Source organism: Tamandua tetradactyla, chromosome 9, assembly GCF_023851605.1.
Source record: "Tamandua tetradactyla isolate mTamTet1 chromosome 9, mTamTet1.pri, whole genome shotgun sequence".
NCBI lineage: Eukaryota > Metazoa > Chordata > Mammalia > Pilosa > Myrmecophagidae > Tamandua > Tamandua tetradactyla.
The window spans coordinates 85,721,192-85,740,173 of NC_135335.1; the positions used below are offsets into that span (position 1 = coordinate 85,721,192).

At 36.0% G+C, this 18,982-nt stretch overlaps 1 protein-coding gene across 2 annotated transcripts in view; it reads right to left on the minus strand.

Moving 5' to 3' along the window:
• NADK2 (NAD kinase 2, mitochondrial) overlaps positions 1-18,982 on the minus strand; it is a 72,708-nt gene that overhangs the window by 36,871 nt on the left and 16,855 nt on the right. For both annotated transcript variants that reach the window (XM_077116976.1, XM_077116975.1), the window contains exons 2-4: positions 9,584-9,672; positions 8,618-8,706; positions 7,617-7,698 (exon numbers count right to left, since the gene is read on the minus strand). In XM_077116976.1, the coding sequence (XP_076973091.1) occupies positions 7,617-7,698; positions 8,618-8,706; positions 9,584-9,672 (260 nt within the window). The remainder of the gene's footprint in view (positions 1-7,616; positions 7,699-8,617; positions 8,707-9,583; positions 9,673-18,982) is intronic.

Sequence of the window (18,982 nt, forward strand, 5' to 3'; positions counted from 1 at the left end):
CCTTTTGAACATGGCTCATAACATGTAATAGCTGTTTTCCCCCTGTACCCTGGACTTATCATTCTTTATACAAGAATCACATCTTTTAAGTAATTCTTACGAGAACTCATTCATATTTCCAGTGTGAGGCAGAGGGACACATAGGTCTATACAACCCCTTTCAATCTTGTTCATCTTCAATATGGTAAAATTACTTATAGACCCACTAGAGAATCACCTTCGCTCCTATCTATTCTCTTACATTGGAGTTCAACCTCATTAGCTAATGATTCACCCATCTCTAGCTTCTAAGTATCTTTAATTTCCATATCTTCTGTATTATAAGCCTCTGATTATACCTTTATGCTGGTCATAAAAGTGGAATCATACAGTATCTATCCTTTTGCATCTGGTTAATTTCGCTCAGCATTATGTCCTCAAGGCTCCTCCATCTTCTCATGTGCTTGATGACATCATTTTGTCTTACTGCTGCATAATATTCTATCGTATGTATATGCACATTTTGTTGATCCACTTGTCTGTTGATGGGCATTTGGCTTGTTTCCATCTTTTGGTGCTTGTGAATAATGCTGCTATGAACATCGGTGTGCAAATGTCTGTTTGTATCATTGCTTTCAGCTCTTCTGGTATAAACAAAGTAGTGCTATTGCTGGGTCACAGGGCAACTTCATATTTAGTTTCTTAAGGAACTGCTAAACACTCTTCCATAGTGGCTGCACCATTATATATTCCCACCAGCAGTGCATAAATGTCCCAGTTTCTCCACATCCTCTCCAACATTTATAATTTCCTGTTGGTTTAATAGCAGCCATTCTTACAGGTGTGAGGTGGTATCTCATTGTAGTCTTGATCTGCATTTCCCTTATAGCCAGTGAAAATGAACATCTCTTCATGTGCTTTTGAGCCATCTGTATTTGCCTTTCAGAAAAATCCCTATTCATATCTTTAGTCCATTTTACAATTGGATTGTTTGTTCTTTTGCTATTGAGTTGTATCATTTCTTTGTATATACATGAAATCAAACCTTTGCTGATATGTGGTTTCCAAATATTTCTTCCCACTTGTTGGCTGCCCCTTCATCTTTTTGACAAAGTCTTTTGAGTTGCAGAAGCATTTGATTTTGAGGAGTCCCCATTTACCTATTTTCTCTTTTGTTACTTGTGCTTTGGGTGTAAAGTTACCTTCTATTACTAGGTCTCAAAGATGTTTCCCTACATTTTCTTCTAGAAGCTTTATGGTGTTACTTCTTACATACTTCTTATATTTAGGTGTTTGATCCACTTTGAGTTAATTTTTGTGCAGGGTGTAAGATAGGGGTCCTCTTTCATTCCCTTGGCTATTGATATTCAGTTCTTCCATGCCCAATTATTGAAAAGACTATTGTATTGTATTGCATTTCAGAGGATTTGGGGGCCTTGTCAAAAATCAGTTGACCATAGATTTGGTGGTCTATTTCTGCACTCTTGATTCAATTCCATTGTTCAATGCTTCTGGCTTTGAGTCAATACCATGCTGTGTTGACCACAGTGGCTTTATCAAAGGTTTTAAAGTCAGGGAGTGTTAATCTTCCCATTTCGTTCTTTTTTAGGATGCTTTTAGCTATTCAGGGTCTCTTTCCATTCCAGATGAATTTGGTAGTTGGCGTTTCCAAATCTTCTATGTTGTTGGAATTTTTATTGGTACTGTGAAGAATCTGCAGATCAACTTGGGCAGAATTGATATCTTAACTATATTTAGCCTTCCTATCCATGAGCTGGGTACATCTTTTCACCTACTTAGATCTCCTTTGATTTTTTTTTTTAACAATGTTATGTAGTTTTCTTGCACAAGTCCTTTACATCCCTAGTTAAGTTCATTCCTAATGAGCACTAGAGAAGAATGTATAACCTTGTGCTTTGTGGTGCAATGACCTATATATGTCTGTTAGGTCTAATTCATTTATCAAGCTATATAACTTCTCTATTTCCTTGATGATCCAGTCATGGGGCTGAGGCGGTGAGGGTAGTGTGCCCAAGGAACACAGCCTGGCTTACTTCCTAGTCCTGTGCTCCAGTCCATGCAATCCTGCGAGCTCCACAGGCTCCGAGGGTCCACACCTCCTTAGCAGGCTCCAGCCTTCTGCCTCTCAGTTTCTTGGCCTCTGCAACCAGGGCTGCCGCATATGATGCAGAAGGCTCTCTCAGGTCAGTCGCACTACTGAATTGCCACTCAGTCACCCTCCTGTACCCTCTCCAACCTTTGGATGAAGCAGGGCTAATCTCGAGCCACTCTAGTCAGCCATCTTCTCGGAAGTCAAAGAGAGAATTTTGAAAGCAGCAAGAGAAAAGGAATCTATCACATACGCGGGAAGCTCAACAAAACTATTTGTGGATTTCTCAGCAGAAACCATGGAGGCAAGAACGAAATGGTATGATATATTTAAGATTCTGCAAGATAAAAACTCCCAACCAAAGAAATGCTGCCTCTTGAGGGAGATGACAACACCTCATGCATGGAAGAAGTAGAATGAGCTCTGGCTGTAGAATTTGTGTACATGTGTCCAATAATTGGTCCTCATTCCCACCCATAATATGTTTTCAAGGACTTTTTATTTTTGTAAATATACAACTATGTATGGAAAAAACATATATGTATAGCATGACAATTACTTAAGGAGAAGATAAAAGATTTCTTTCTACTTCGAAGTGTGATACTGCGATACGTTAGGCATTAAAGTAGAGTTAGTAGTTCTTTTCTTGTTTCATGCTGGCTTATTTTAACTGACTAAGGTAAATATTTGTTGTAAGATGTCTGTAATGTAATGGTAACTTTATGGTCTCAAGTATTTAGCTAGCAAGTTTATTCCTTAGTAGACCAAATCTATCACTGAAGTGTGTGTTCTGAGGAATATACCTTGATGTTTAAGAGAAGTCTTTAATGACTTGTTTCATCTTTGAGGATCTACTTTTTAAACTTACCATCTCCTATAGTTAGGAGATGTGTACATACAACTCTGCATGTAGCAGGCCTCTAGAAATTAGTATGTTAAACCAACTCAATGGGAAGTAGTACAGTTCTAAAACTGCCTACACTCTTGAAAAGAAAGGGAAAGACTCAGCCAGGCTTATGAGTGGAAAGGCAGTGCACAAATCCTGTTCTGCTTAAAATAGTGGAAAAACCTGCTTGTTTTGAGAAAAAAACCAAGAGGGAGATTAGAATATTTTCAGACAAACAATCACTGAGAGAAATTGTGACTAAAAGACTGGCTCTACAAGAAATACTAAAAGGAGCACTAAAGGCAGATATGAAAAAACAAGAGAGCGCTGGAGAAGAATGTAGAAATGAAGACTATCCGTAAAGGTAAAAAGATGAAGAGAAAATTAGATATGACATATAAAATCCAAATGACAAAACGGCAGAAAAAAGTACTGCCTTTACAGTAACAACATTAAATGTTAATGGATTCAACTCCCTAATCAAAAGAAATAGACTGGCAGAATGGATTTAAAAAATAGAACCCATCTATATGCTGTCTATAGGAGACTTACTTTGGACCCAAGGACAAAAATAGGTTGGAAGTGAAAGGTTGGGAAAAGATATTTCATTCAAGCACCAACCAGAAAAGAGCAGGTAGCCATACTAATATCCAACAAATTAGACTTCAAATATAAAAAATTAAAAGAAAAAGAAAAGATAGTATGTAGTAATAAAAGGAACAATTCAATAAGACATAATAAGTATAAATATTTATGCACTACGCCAGAGAGCGACAAAATACATGAGGCAAACACTGACAACACTGAATGGAGAAGTAGACACTTCTACTATAATAGTTGGGAGATTTTAATTACCCGCTCTCATCAATGGATAGAACTTCTGGAGAGTATCAATGAGGAAAAAAAAAATTTCTGAATAATATGATAAATGAACTAGACTTAACAGACCCATTTGGGTGGCTCTTGATTAGTTTGTTGGAATCCTATAAAAGAGGAAATGTTTTGGAGAAAGTAGAGATTCAGAGAGAGCAAAGAATGCTGCAGCACGACGAAGCAGAGAGACCACCAGCCAGGGACCTTTGGAGATGAAAAAGGAAAATGCCTCCTGGGGAGCTTCATGAAATAGGAAGCCAGAAGAGAAAGCTAGCAGATGATTTCATGTTCGCTATGTGCCCTTCCAGCTGAGAGAGAAACCCTAAACTTCACTGGCCTTCTCGAACCAAGGTATCTTTTTCTAGATGCCTCTTGACTGGACATTTCTCTAGACTTGCTTTAATTGGGACATTTTCTCGGCCTTAGAACTATAAACTAGCAACTTATTAAACTCCCCTTTTTAAAAGCTGTTCTGTTTCTGGTATATTGCATTCTGGCAGCTAGTAAACTAGACATTATCAGAAAAAGCAGAAAACAACAAGTGCTAGATATAGAGAAAGAAGCACACTTATTCACTGTTGGTGGGAATGTAAAATGGCACAACTACTCTGGAAGGCAGTTTGGTGGTTCCTCAGGAAGCTAAGCATAGAATTGCTATATGATCCAGCAATCCCAATATTAGATATATATTGAGAGGAACTGAAGATAAGGACACCAACAGACATTTGCATACCGACGTTTATAGAAGCAGCATTTATGATTGTCAAGAGATGGAAACAGCCCAAATGTCCATTAATGGATGAGTTGCTAAACAAGCTGCAGTATATACATATGACAGAATACTATGCAGTTGTAAAACAGAATAAAGATAAATACTATATGGTGTCTCTAATATGAATTAACATTAATAAGTGAACTTTGAGAGCTCAATTTAAGAACACAGGTTATCAGAAAATAGAAAGAAGGTCAAATTGGGCATTTGGTGCTGAAGGATTACAGATTGTGCAACAGGACTGACTGTAAAAATTCAGAAATTGATAGCACAATACTACATGATGGTAGCAGAATATAAGTACACTGAATGAAGCTGAATGTGAGTTTGATTGAGAGAGAAGAGCTGGGAGCACGTATGAAACCAGAAGGAAAGATAGAGGATGAAAACTGAGAGTACAATTTACGTATGCCTAAAGTATACAATAATGGGGATTAAATACAACAAATATAAACACATTTTTGCATGAGGGAGAACAAATGAATATCAACATTGCAAGGGGTTGAAGATGGATCGTATACAGGAAAAGGTACAATCAATGCAAGCTAGGGTCTATAGTTAACAGAAATATTGTAATATGCTTCCACTGAATGTAACCAAGGCAGTATGCCAAAACTACACATCAACAAGCAGGGCGCATGGAAGAGGGGTAGAGATTCTATGCAGAAGTAAAAGTAATGTCTTCATACAGATTACGGTGGCAAAGGCATGTCTATTTACTTAGGTTAGACGCTATGATGTGTGAATAAAATTGGTTAAAAACAGAGAGAAACAAGTGCTAGAGAGAATGAGGAGAAAAAGATGTACCTATTCACTGTTGGTAGGGAAGTTAAGAGGTGCAGTCCCTCACAAGGGCAGTGTGGTGATTCCATAGGAGGCAAGGGTGGGGGTGCCTTATGATCTTACAACTTTGTTGCTAGGTATATACCTGGAGAAACCGAAAGCAAGGACAGAAATGGACATTTGCACACTGGTGTTTATGGCAGCAGCATTCATGACTCTCAATGATGGAGGTAGCTTAAGGGTACAACTGAGGAATGTAAGGGGGAACTGTGGTGTTTACATACAATGGACTACTGAGCAGCTGCAAAAAGGAATGAAGCAGTGAGGCATGCAACTAGGTGAATGAACCTTAAGGACAGTATGATGAATGAAATATCAGAAGCAAAAAGATAAATATTATCATGCCTCACTCACATGGACTGTGCTTCTTTGAAAGGATTATATAGGCTAAAAAAGTCATATTTAATCTTGATCCATCTTGTGGAGGTAGCCATTTCTTTTAATGCCCATTCAGTACCTTAAATTGTAGAACTAATTAGATTATCTCCATAGAGACCTGACCCGCTCAATTGTGTCCCTTAATTAGAGGGAGATGTTGACTCTACCCATTCCAGGTGGGTCTTGATTAGTTTACCCGACTCCTTTAAAAGAGGAAGCATTTTGGAGAGAGCCATGACAGAGCCATAGGAATCATGAGAGCCCATGCAGCAAGAGAACTTTGGAGCTGAAGAAGGAAAATGTCCCCAGGGGAGCTTCATGAAACGAGAAACCTGGAGAGGAAGTTAGCAGACGTCGCCATGCTCACCATGTGCCTTTCCAGTTGAGGGAAAAACCCTCAACTTCATCCATTTTAAATTAAGGTAACCTCTTGTTGGTGCCTTAATTGGACATATTTATAGACCTGCTTTAATTGGAACATTTTCATAGCATCAGAACTATAAACTTGTAGCTTAATAAACTCCCTCTTTTAAAAGCCATTCTGTTTCTGGTATATTGCATTCCAGCAGCTTGTAACTAGAACATGGACTAATCGGGATATACAAACTCAGAATTGAAGTCGAGAACATGGGTTATTAGGTTAGGGCCTATCGTACAGAGCCTTAGATTGTAAGCTCTTACAACAGTCATACAAATTCAGGAGTTGTAACAGATATTTCTAAATTCTGAGATACTGAGCTATTTGCATACAACCTGTTCATTCCCTGAAACTTCATTTGACACCTGAGATTCAGGGTTAGAGCACTGAAGCTATGAAATTCAGCATTACCCCATTCGGCAACTGAAAAAGTGATCAATGTTCAATCAGAGATATGAATGAAGCTGATCTGGATAGGTCTAAGGTAAATCAGAATACTGGGTAAAGGATGATATGGCCCATATTTTCAAACTTCAACCTCTGTGCAACATCAAAGGGAAATATGTTCATTGGGTGCAAAATTTGTATTTTGGGTAATACACTATCTAATTTAACTTGTATGGTCAAGTTTACTTAACACCGTAATTACATGGAACTTCGAACAGGGCATGAGATTTTGTTGGTTTGTATAGGTTAGTGTGAGACTCCAAAATATCCCAGAGTAATTTGGGCAGAGAATAAAAAAGTATTTGCAAAGTCCCCCTGGGGGACTGAGGAGACAGCAGAAAATATTAAACATTCCTATATGGGGAATTCTTGATATTCTCACAAGCAGTGGGGACAACCAAATCAATAGGCTGGGCCCTGCTGAATAAGCTTGATATGAAGCTTATTCCTGCAAAGGAGAGGCTAAGCATACTGATAATTATGCCTAAGAGTTACCCCTGGAGAGCCTCTTTTTTTGCTCAGATGTGGCATCTCTCTCTCTAAGACAACCTGACAGGTGAATCCTCTGCCCTCTCTGTACGTAAGACATGACTCCCAGGGGTATAAATCTCCCTAGCAACATGAGAACTGACTCCCAGGGATAAGCTGGGACCCAACATCAACAGAATGAAACATCTTCTTGATCAAAAGGGGGAAGAGCAATGATACATGCATTTAAAAGTCATGGCACCACAGTAAATTGCCTCTAGCAACAGAGTAATGTGTCTATGATAAAGAAAATAAAGAACAGCCTCCAAATTCTAAGATTTATCATAAATAGATAAGATGCAAAGCAAAACAGAAATGTGTGTATGTACAACACACAATAAAATTTATATAAATACATACGTACATACATGTTTTTCCTTACCGTTCTGGATCAGTATTTACTCCAATAACTGGTGTAAGTCTGTCCAGGACCTTACTTGCAGCCAGAAGCATTGTGCCATCACCTAAAGGGCATAAAAAAATTTGCCAGATTTCTGTTATAGAACCTAGCATTTTTGTTTCAAGAATCACACTTGCTGACTGCTACAGTCTAGCCCCTTGTCACTGTTCCTTTGTATTATCTCTCCCATTCTACTCCAGGATTTCTCGACAGTGGCAAGACATTTTAGGCCAGATAATTATTTGTTGTGTGTGAATGGGGGGGTGAGGGGACTGTCGTGTACATTGTATGATATTTAGCAGCATCCTTGGTCTCTACCACTAGATGCCAGTAGCAATCCCCCTCCACTTAGGACAATCAAATATGTCTCCAGACATTGTCAAATTGTCCCCTAGAGGCAAAATTACTCTCAGTTGGGAACTATTCTTCTAATCCTATCACTTCTTATTAGCCAGTCCTCTTTCCTTCTCCTATAACAACAGTCCAAATACATAAATTATACTAAGGAGAATATATCCAAAGTGTCCAACTTTGGATAGCAAATGCTATCAATTTAAATCTTTAGAAAGAGTGGTCACTAATAATAAAGCTCAGAAAAAAAAAAGTGTATGTATATCAGGGCTAGAGAAGGATGGATATTATCTAATCTCATTTAACTCTTCACTAATTTGTTTTATTTTTAAGATTGGCAAAATAAACCCAAATACCACTCCAACTAAGCCTTTGAGTCATATTTGAAATTAAATGCATACCACAAATATTTACACAGAAATATTCGTACTGGTATCTTACAATAACATGATTCACAAGTGAAATGTTGTATAAAATAGATCGGTCTTAAGCCTGATTCTAAAACCCCAAAGCTTTTCTTATGATAGGACTTTGAAGGCTTCATTATATAACTAGACGCCAGGGTATTTGGAAATATGTATATTAAAGAGCATTTCCGTATTCCAGCATCTTTAGCTCGGTAAAACTATTACCTCCTGCTGCTATGACAGCATCTGCCCATCGAACAGTCTCTTCATTATATTCTCTTCTCTTTACTAGACGAACCTCAATTCCCTCATTTCTAAGACAAAAAAGTAAAGGTTATACAAAATTGTCACTAATGACATACATGTTAGCGGTATGTTTTCTGAGAGGTGGAGTATCACAATGGCGAAGTAAAATAAATAACTTTGTTCTGTAAATAAATTTGTTTAGCTTTGAAAAGGTAGCATCATCTTTCATTTAATTACAATAGTCCATTAACTATAATAGATCAGGAAACATAGGAATAAACTGAAAGCTACCAACCACCCCCAAATCTCTATATACTTTAAAAACATTTTTTTAGATGCTATCAAATGCCAATGCTGATTGGTGAGAATTCCATTTAATTTACCCTACTCTTGCTGATGCTAAAATTCATTAAAACAAAAAAGAAAGCTGTCCAAAAGATTAATAACTAAAGAGGAATTTTTTTTTAATTATAAAATTGAATAACCATTATTTTAGATTCAACAAATATTCACTGGGTGCCAGACACTGAGAGTGACAAAAACACCAGCAAATTTACATGTTCTCACACTGATTCTCTTCTAGACACATGGACTTATTCACTGACTGCATTGAGTGCTGAACTATCTTGTTTTTATGATAAAATATTTATATATTCAAGAAACATTATAATGAACACCCATATAACCCACTATTCTGTTCAATAAGTAAAACATTACTCATGTAGTTGAAAGCCTGCTGTGCACTGAATTAACTCTGTAGTAAAGAAACTTTGTCTAACAGACCAAATAGTAACGGAAAATACCTGGGAAATGTCATTAACCTTCTGAAAATGATTTTAAAATGCAAATCTTTACTAAATATCTAAGGCTTAGCTGATGGTGAAAAAACAAAATGAAAGTCCTGAATACAAAAGCCACCCAACTAGCTGATCCCATAAGACTTACCGTAAACTATCTAGAATATGCTCCACATTTTTGGTGTGAATATGATGTCGTTCAAGCAGTCCATTGTAGCTAGAGCCTTTCAATGCAAGCTATATTAAAATAAAACAAATTGTGCCTTAATATATTGATCAAATATGTCATATATAATAAAAGAAAAAGCCCTATATGAAATAGAATTATGGAGGTTTTTCCCAAAGGTACATTTTAATAATTACTAGTGAAACCTGCAAGTTCAAGCTCAACTTTCTAGAAAGCCTGATTTCAGGAAATCATAATTTGTTTGTTGTGCTTTTATTTATTTTTATGAGGGGGGCATTACCAATTTTATTTCAAGATTTTCCATGTATGTCTTTTGTTTTCCACTATAAGCCAGTGACCTGTCTGTGGCAGCAAACACTGCATAATTTAATTTTAATACCAAATACAACACTAAATTTTCTGGACCTTGTAATCAACAGGACCTCAAAATTTACATATTAGATGGCCTGAAGTTTTTTTTTTAAGACATTTTAATATATTGCATGTGGCTACTTGAAGGTCAAAGATAAGTTAATATTTTAAGAAGCAATTAGATGACCTTTGTTCCATTTGGATTCACAGCTCTCCTGTTCAGATTTCTGAGAATCTACCTATGCAGTTTGAAGGGTTTATTAGGTCCCTAAGACTGGGTTATTTTAAAATACAAAGACATATATCCTTACAGAATTATTTTTTCTAGTTGATTGGAATGACATTTTACAACTATACCATTAATAGTCTACTTTTAAAGTACGGGCCTTCTGAATACATAAAGCAAAGTAATTGCTGAGAGAAGTTCAGGAATACCCTCAGTGAGGAAATTTGTCCCCTAGGGTGAATGCTGTATTTCAAAAGCATGTTATTTTCTCTGCCCCTCCAACCCCCAATTCTGTATATTTGTCTGTTTATGGCATAACAGTTTATACAACATGGTGGTTTGGAACTGTATGTACCCCCCAGAAAACTATGTTCTTAAAGCTAACCCATTCCTGGGGAGTATAAATGTATTCATTGTAAATAGGACCTTTGATTAGGTTACTTCAGTTAAGGTATGGCAAAGGGTGTGTCTTAATAATTTTATTGGAATCCTCTATAAAGGACATAAATACAAAGAGAGAAAAAAAAAAGAAAAACTCAGGGAAGCAAGAAGCTGAAAGCAACAAAACTTGGCAGAGAAGAGACCAGCCTTGCCATGTGACCAAGGAATACAGAATCACAAGCAGCTGGTGTTCAGGAAGAAAACATCTTCATCTTGATGATGCCTCGATCTGGACATTTCTACAGCTTCAAAACTATAAGCTTGTAAGCTAATAAATTCCCATAGTTGAATGTGTTAAAGCCAACACATTTCAAGGTATCTGCTTTGAGCAGCTCAGCAAACTAAAACAATGTATAATTATTGGACTTCACCAGTCACTACGTATGGAGATTTCTTTTCTGTTTTAATTTGTAATGTTTACTTTTTTATTGTGAAAAATAACATATATACAAAAAGGCAATAAACTTCAAAGCACACAGCAACAAGAATTTGTTATGAGTTACAGTTCCACAATTTTAGGTTTTTCCTTCTAGCTGCTCTAAGACAGTGAAGAATAAAAGAAATATCAATACAATGATTCAGCAGTCATGCTCATTTGTTAAATTCTATCTTCTCTGTTTTAACGCCACCTTCTTCTTTGATCTTTCTCCTAAACCTTATGGGTATTTGGGTTATGCCCATTCTAACTTTTTCATGTTGGAAAGGGGTGTCAGTAATATGGGATAGGGAAAGGAACTAGCTGAGGTTCTAGAGGCTGGCCCCTCTAGGTTTCAGGACTTATCTGGCCTAGGAACCCATTTAGAGATTGTAGGTTTCTGGAAAGTAATCATAGTGCATGGAACCTTTGTAGAATCTCAGATAAAGCCCCAGGTATTCCTTAGGGTTGACAGGAACAGTTTTGGTTAGGGTTTGGCAAACCATGATAAACAGCAAAATCTAGCTGAAGCTGGTAGCCTCCAGAGTAGCCTCTCAACTCTATTCGAACTCTCTCAGCCACCGATACCTTATTTGTACAATTCTCTTTCCCCTTTGGTCAGGGAGGCATTGTTGATCCCATGGTACTAAGGCCAGGCTCAACCCTGGAAGTCATATCCCAAATTACCAGGGAGACTTTCACTCTTGGATGTCATGTCCCACATAGGGGGGTGAGTAATGATTTTACTTGTAGAGTTGGGCTTAGAGAATCTACATTTGGAGATTGAGTTTAACAGGGAAGTTTTGCTAGCAACACTAAAATTCCTAAAATTACAATGTAAATAAAATGTTCACTTAGCATAAGAGTACTTAACATAGGAACAGAGATGCCATTCCATAAATTCTTATTCCCACGCAAAATTCTTCTTGTAAATTAATTCCCCATTAACTTATGCTAAATGCTTTCATTTAGTGAATACAAATTCTTGAATTAAACTTCATTTATGGGGACTGGCTAGGCATTTAATGAAGTCACTAAATAAGCAGCATCAATCAGAAGGTCTTAAGTCTCTATTCAATTAAATTTATTTTTTTAAGTATAATATTCAAAAGCTGGTAAAAATTTTCTAGTTACATCCATGAAAATAACACTACTTCAAACATTTAAAACGCATTTTAATCAGTCTAATAAAATACAAAATCACATGAATTCATGTAAAATGTCTTACAATTAAGAAGTTAAAGAAACTATTGAATTTGGAGCATCCTCGGTTCTGAATGCTATACAACAGTAGGGTTTAATAACAGAGTCTTTGCTATTTTAAAATTTCTTTTCAAAAGCATAAGTTAATTGTCTTCTCCATAAAAAAAAAAAAAACAATAACCAGGATACCTAAAAAAAAAGCAATGTGAATCTAGAATCTAATCTAGAAGATCTATAAACAGACACATTTCAGCATAAGCAAAAATTTCCCCCATAAAATCTCCAACCAAGCAGCTCTGACATTAAAACACAACACAGTGTGAAAGAAAAAATAGGGGGGATTTTGAATGGGCAGAAATCTATCATACTTAAGATCAGATATGATAGATAGCTATACTATTTTCCAAATGGCCTACAATATTTTATTCAAGTATCACAGACATTTTCCCTTGACCAAAACTGATTTACTACAAATACAAATTTTTAAAACTTGTTTTACTCATCAGTTGAGTGTTACTATTTTGTGCTCCATTTAAATTCCAGAAAGCTCAATAAGAAAAGGAAAACAGATCTTTAATGCAATGACAGTTTGGTATGTAAACATATTAGGCATAATTTAACTTCTTTTAGAAGCATACACATTTATTAACTACATGTACAGGAAATGTTGCTTAAATTGCCTTACAAGGGTTAGTGGCACCAAATTAACAGCTAGGAAATAAACTACTCACTTAGCATGTTATGTGAACCCAAACTACTACCTTCTCCCAGGCTCTGACCTTTTCGTTCTCTGATCCCTAGTTCTGCATTCTTCTTTTTAATTCTGTTTACCTGCTTCCTTATATGTTGATACTGTGCAAGGTTTCACCCTGGCTTTTTTATCTGCTCTCCTTTTATTTCCCCTGAAATATCTCCCTACTCTAGGGACTCAAACTATGAAATACATGCCAGTGACTTTGAAGTCTATACTATTAGCTCAAGACTGCTGGAGGTACGGGGTCAACATTTCAAATGCCTACCTTTATACCACTTGCATGTAATTTAAGTACCTCTCCCCCAAATCACTAAAGCCAATCATATCAAACTTATTTTCTCAGTCCCATTTATCAGTTAAATAAACCACCATGTACCCAGGCAACAGAATAAAAACTCAGGGGCACCTTTAATTCTTCTCTCACAATCTTCACAGGTGAAATCCAACAGTGTCTACTGTTTCTCCAATCTGCGTCCTTTACATACTTGTCTCCACAGCTTGAGTTCAGGACCACATCAATTCTTATCTGGTCTAATACTATAGCTTGCCTCCACAATTTATAAAATAGTTCCTTTTTCAAAAGCCTTTGACTAAATAGAACATCCTGACAGCATATCAGTAAGGAAATAGAGGACTTGAAAAATACTATAAACCAACTAGACCTGACACACACATATCAAGTACTGTTCTAACAGCAGAGTACACATTCTTCTTAAGGACACACACAGATCATTCTCTAGCACAGAGCATATGTTAAGTCACAAATCAACTCTGAATAAATTTTAAAAGACTGAAATCATACAAAGTAACTTCTCTAACCACAATAGGGAATGAAGGCAGAAATCAGTAACAGTGGGAAAACTGGAAAATTCACAGAAGTGGAAATTAAACAACCAATGAGGCAAAGAAGAAATCAAAAGGGAAATTAGGAAATATCTTGATGCAAATGAAAATGAAGAGCTAACACACCAAACTTATGGGATGCAGCAAAAGCAGTGCTGAGAGGGAAATTTATAGCAAGAAAGAAGGGGGGGAGGGAGAGAGAGAGAGAGAGAGAGAGAGAGAGAGAGAGAAAGAAAGATCAATAACTTAACCTCAGAACTGGAGGAAGTAAAAAAAGAAGTACAAACTGAACCCAAAGTGAGCAGAGGGAAGGAATTAATAAAGATTACAATGGAGATAACTTAAATGAGAATAAAAAAATAATAGAGAATCAATGAAACCAAAAGTTGGTTCTTGAAGAACTGGAGAAAGAACAGCAAACGAATCCCTAAGCAAGCAAAAGGAAACAAATAACAAAGATTAGAGCAGAAATAAATGAAATTGAAAACATGAAAACAATAGAGAAAATCAATAAGACCAGAAGTTGGTTCTATGAGAAAATCAATAAGATTGATGGGCCCTTAGCAAGATTGACAAAAAGAAGAGAGAGGATGCAAATAAATAAGATCAGAAACGGAAGAGGAGACATAACAACTGACCTCACAGAAATAAAGGAGGTAATAACAGGATACTATGAACAAGTTTACGCTAATAAATACAACAATTTAGATGAAATAGACGGGTTCCTGTAAAGACATGAACAACCAACTTTGACTCAAGAAGAAATAGATGACCTCAACAAACCAATCACAAGTAAAGAAATTGAATCAGTCATTCAAAAGCTTCCCAAAAAGAAAAGTCCAGGACCAGACGGCTTCACATGTGAATTCTATCAAACATTCCAGAAAGAATTAGTACCAACTCTCCTCAAACTCTTCAAAATCATCGAAGTGGAGGGAAAACTACCTAATTCATTCTATGAAGCCAACATCACCCTCATACCAAAACCAGGCAAAGATATTACAAAAAAAGAAAACTACAGACCAATCTCTCTAATGAACATAGATGCAAAAATCCTCAATAAAATTCTAGCAAATCATATCCAACAACACATTAAAAGAATTATACATCATGACCAAGTAGGATTCATCCCAGGTATGCAAGGATGGTTCAACGTAAGAAAATCAATTAATGTAATACACCATATCAACAAATCAAAGCAGAAAAATCACATGATCATCTCAATGGATGCAGAGAAGGCATTTGACAAGATTCAACATCCTTTCCTGTTGAAAACACTTTAAAAGATAGGAATACAAGGGAACTTCCTTAAAATGATAGAGGGAATATATGAAAAACCCACAGCTAATATCATCCTCAATGGGGAAAAATTGAAAACTTTCCCCCTAAGATCAGGAACAAGACAAGGATGTCCACTATCACCACTATTATTCAACATCGTGTTGGAGGTTCTAGCCAGAGCAATTAGACAAGAGAAAGAAATACAAGGCATCAAAATTGGAAAGGAAGAAGTAAAACTATCACTGTTTGCAGATGATATGATACTATACGTCGAAAACCCGGAAAAATCCACAACAAAACTACTAGAGCTAATAAATGAGTACAGCAATGTAGCAGGTTACAAGATCAACATTCAAAAATCTGTATCATTTCTATACACTAGTAATGAACAAGCTGAGGGGGAAATCAAGAAACGAATCCCATTTACAATTGCAACTAAAAGAATAAAATACCTAGGAATAAATTTAACTAAAGAGACAAAAAACCTATATAAAGAAAACTACAAAAAACTGCTAAAAGAAATCACAGAAGACCTAAATAGATGGAAGGGCATACCATGTTCATGGATTGGAAGACTAAATATAGTTAAGATGTCAATCCTACCTAAATTGATCTACAGATTCAATGCAATACCAATCAAAATCCCAACAACTTATTTTTCAGAAATAGAAAAACCAATAAGCAAATTTATCTGGAAGGGCAGGGTGCCCCGAATTGCTAAAAATATCTCGAGGAAAAAAAACGAAACTGGAGGTCTCGCACTGCCTGACTTTAAGGCATATTATGAAGCCACAGTGATCAAAACAGCATGGTATTGGCATAAAGATAGATATATCGACCAATGGAATCGAATAGAGTGCTCAGATATAGACCCTCTCATCTATGGACATTTGATCTTTGATAAGGCAGTCAAGCCAACTTACCTGGGACAGAACAGTCTCCTCAATAAATGGTACCTAGAGAACTGGATATCCATATGCAAAAGAATGAAAGAAGACCCGTATCTCACACCCTATACAAAAATTAACTCAAAATGGATCAAAGATCTAAACATTAGGTCTAAGACCATAAAACAGTTAGAGGAAAATGTAGGGAGATATCTTATGAAACTTACAATTGGAGGCAGTTTTATGGACCTTAAACCTAAAGCAAGAGCACTGAAGAAGGAAATAAATAAATGGGAGCTCCTCAAAATTAAACACTTCTGTGCATCAAACAACTTCATCAAGAAAGTAGAAAGACAGCCTACACAATGGGAGACAATATTTGGAAATGACATATCAGATAAAGGTCTAGTATCCAGAATTTATAAAGAGATTGTTCAACTCAACAACAAAAAGACAGCCAACCCAATTACAAAATGAGAAAAAGACTTGAACAGACACCTCTCAGAAGAGGAAATACAAATGGCCAAAAGGCACATGAAGAGATGCTCAATGTCCCTGGCCATTAGAGAAATGCAAATCAAAACCACAATGAGATATCATCTCACACCCACCAGAATGGCCATTATCAACAAAACAGAAAATGATAAGTGCTGGAGAGGATGCGGAGAAAGAGGCACACTTATCCACTGTTGGAGGGAATGTCAAATGGTGCAACCACTGTGGAAGGCAGTTTGGCGGTTCCTCAAAAAGCTGAATATAGAACTGCCATATGACCCAGCAATACCATTGCTGGGTATCTACTCAAAGGACTTAAGGGCAAAGACACAAACAGACATTTGCACACCAATGTTTATAGCAGCGTTATTTACAATTGCAAAGAGATGGAAACAGCCAAAATGTCCATCAACAGACGAGTGGCTAAACAAACTGTGGTATATACATACGATGGAATATTATGCAGCTTTAAGACAGGATAAACTTATGAAGTATGTAATAACATGGATGGACCTAGAGAACATTATGCTGAGTGAGTCTAGCCAAAAACTAAAGGACAAATACTGTATGGTCCCACTGATGTGAACCGACATTTGAGAATAAACTTGGAATATGTCATTGGTAACAGAGTCCAGCAGGAGTTAGAAACAGGGTAAGATAATGGGTGATTGGAGCTGAAGGGATACAGACTGTGCAACAGGACTAGATACAAAAACTCAAAAATGGACAGCACAATAATACCTAATTGTAAAGTAATCATTTTAAAACACTGAATGAAGCTGCATCTGAGCTATAGGTTTTTTTTTTTTTGTCTGTCTGTTTGTTTGTCTTTTTTTTTTTGGACTATTATTATTATTTTTATTTTTTTCTCTATATTAACATTCTATATCTTTTTCTGTTGTTTTGCTAGTTCTTCTTCTAAATCGATGCAAATGTACTAAGAAATGATGATCATGCATCTATGTGATGATATTAAGAATTACTGATTGCATATGTAGAATGGAATGATTTCTAAATGTTGGGTTAATTTCTTTTTTTTTCTTTAATTAATAAAAAAAAGTTGGTTCTTTGAAAATATCAATAGAATTGACAAACTTTTAGCTAGATCGACAAAGAGAAAAAAAGAGAAAGGACATAACACCCCCCCCCCAAAAAAAATTCAGGGACCTTAATAATAACATTAAAGAAAAAAAAGGATTGTAAGAGAGATATCATGAAAGATTGTACACCGATGATTAGATAACCTAGATGAAATAGACAAATTCCTAATATCACACAAATTAAGTAAATTGACTCAAGAAGCAACAGAATATTCTTACACACTACATAGGTATCCCTTTCCAGTTTTGGTGTATTGGAAGTAATCCAGTAAGTAGCCTTGATTCTTAAAGATGATTGTATAACTATACAGATTTTATGGTGTGACCATTGACTGTGAAAACATATGCATATGACACCCTTTTATCCAGTGTATGCACAGATAAGAAAGTAAAAACAAAAAATAAATAAATAATGGGGAGGGGGGGATAAGGGGATAGTGGTATGGGATGTTTTAGGTGTTCCTTTTTTTGTTTTGTGTTGTTTATCTTAGGTGTTCTTTTATACTTTTATTTTTATTCTTATTTTTATTTTGGGGAGTGTAATGAAAATGTTCAAAAATCAACTGTGATGATGAATGTACAACTATATGATGAAAATGTGAACCACTGACTGTATACTTTGATTATATGGTATGTGAATATATCTCAATAAAATTGCATTTAAAAAGTCAAAACAAAAGAAATAGAAGATCTTGACAAATCTATAACAAATAAAGAGATTGAATCAGATATTTTGTACACAGATTTCATAGCAACATTATTCAGAACAGCCAAAAGGTGTAAGCAACCCCAATGTCCATCAGCAAATGAATGGTATAAACATACAATGGAATATTAATCTTAAAAAGGGACAAAGTTCTGCTACATACTACATGGGTGAACCTGCAGACATCAGGTTGAATGAAACAAGCCAGACACAAAGGCACAGATGTTGTATGATTCTACTTATATTAAGTAGCTAGAATATGCAAACTTATAGAAATAGAAAGTAGTTTACAGGTTACAGGGGTGGGGGAAGGGGGAGGAGGAGTTAATGCCTAATGGGTGCAGAGTTTCTGTTTGGGATAATGGGAAAGCTCTGGTAATGGATAGTGGTGAACACTGTAAATGAGATTAATAACACTGAATGGCATACTTGTGAGTGGTTAAGATGGGGAAGTTTATGTTGGTATATATCTTTCCACAACTAAGAGACAGAAAGAGACTAAAGAAACAATGACAACTAAATGGAATATATAATCTTGTACTGGACCTAATAATGGAGAATAAAATGCACAGAAGGACATTATTGGGACATATGAAAAGTTAAAATACAGACTAAATTTTATCTCAATGATAAATTTCTTAAACTTTATACTTAAAGT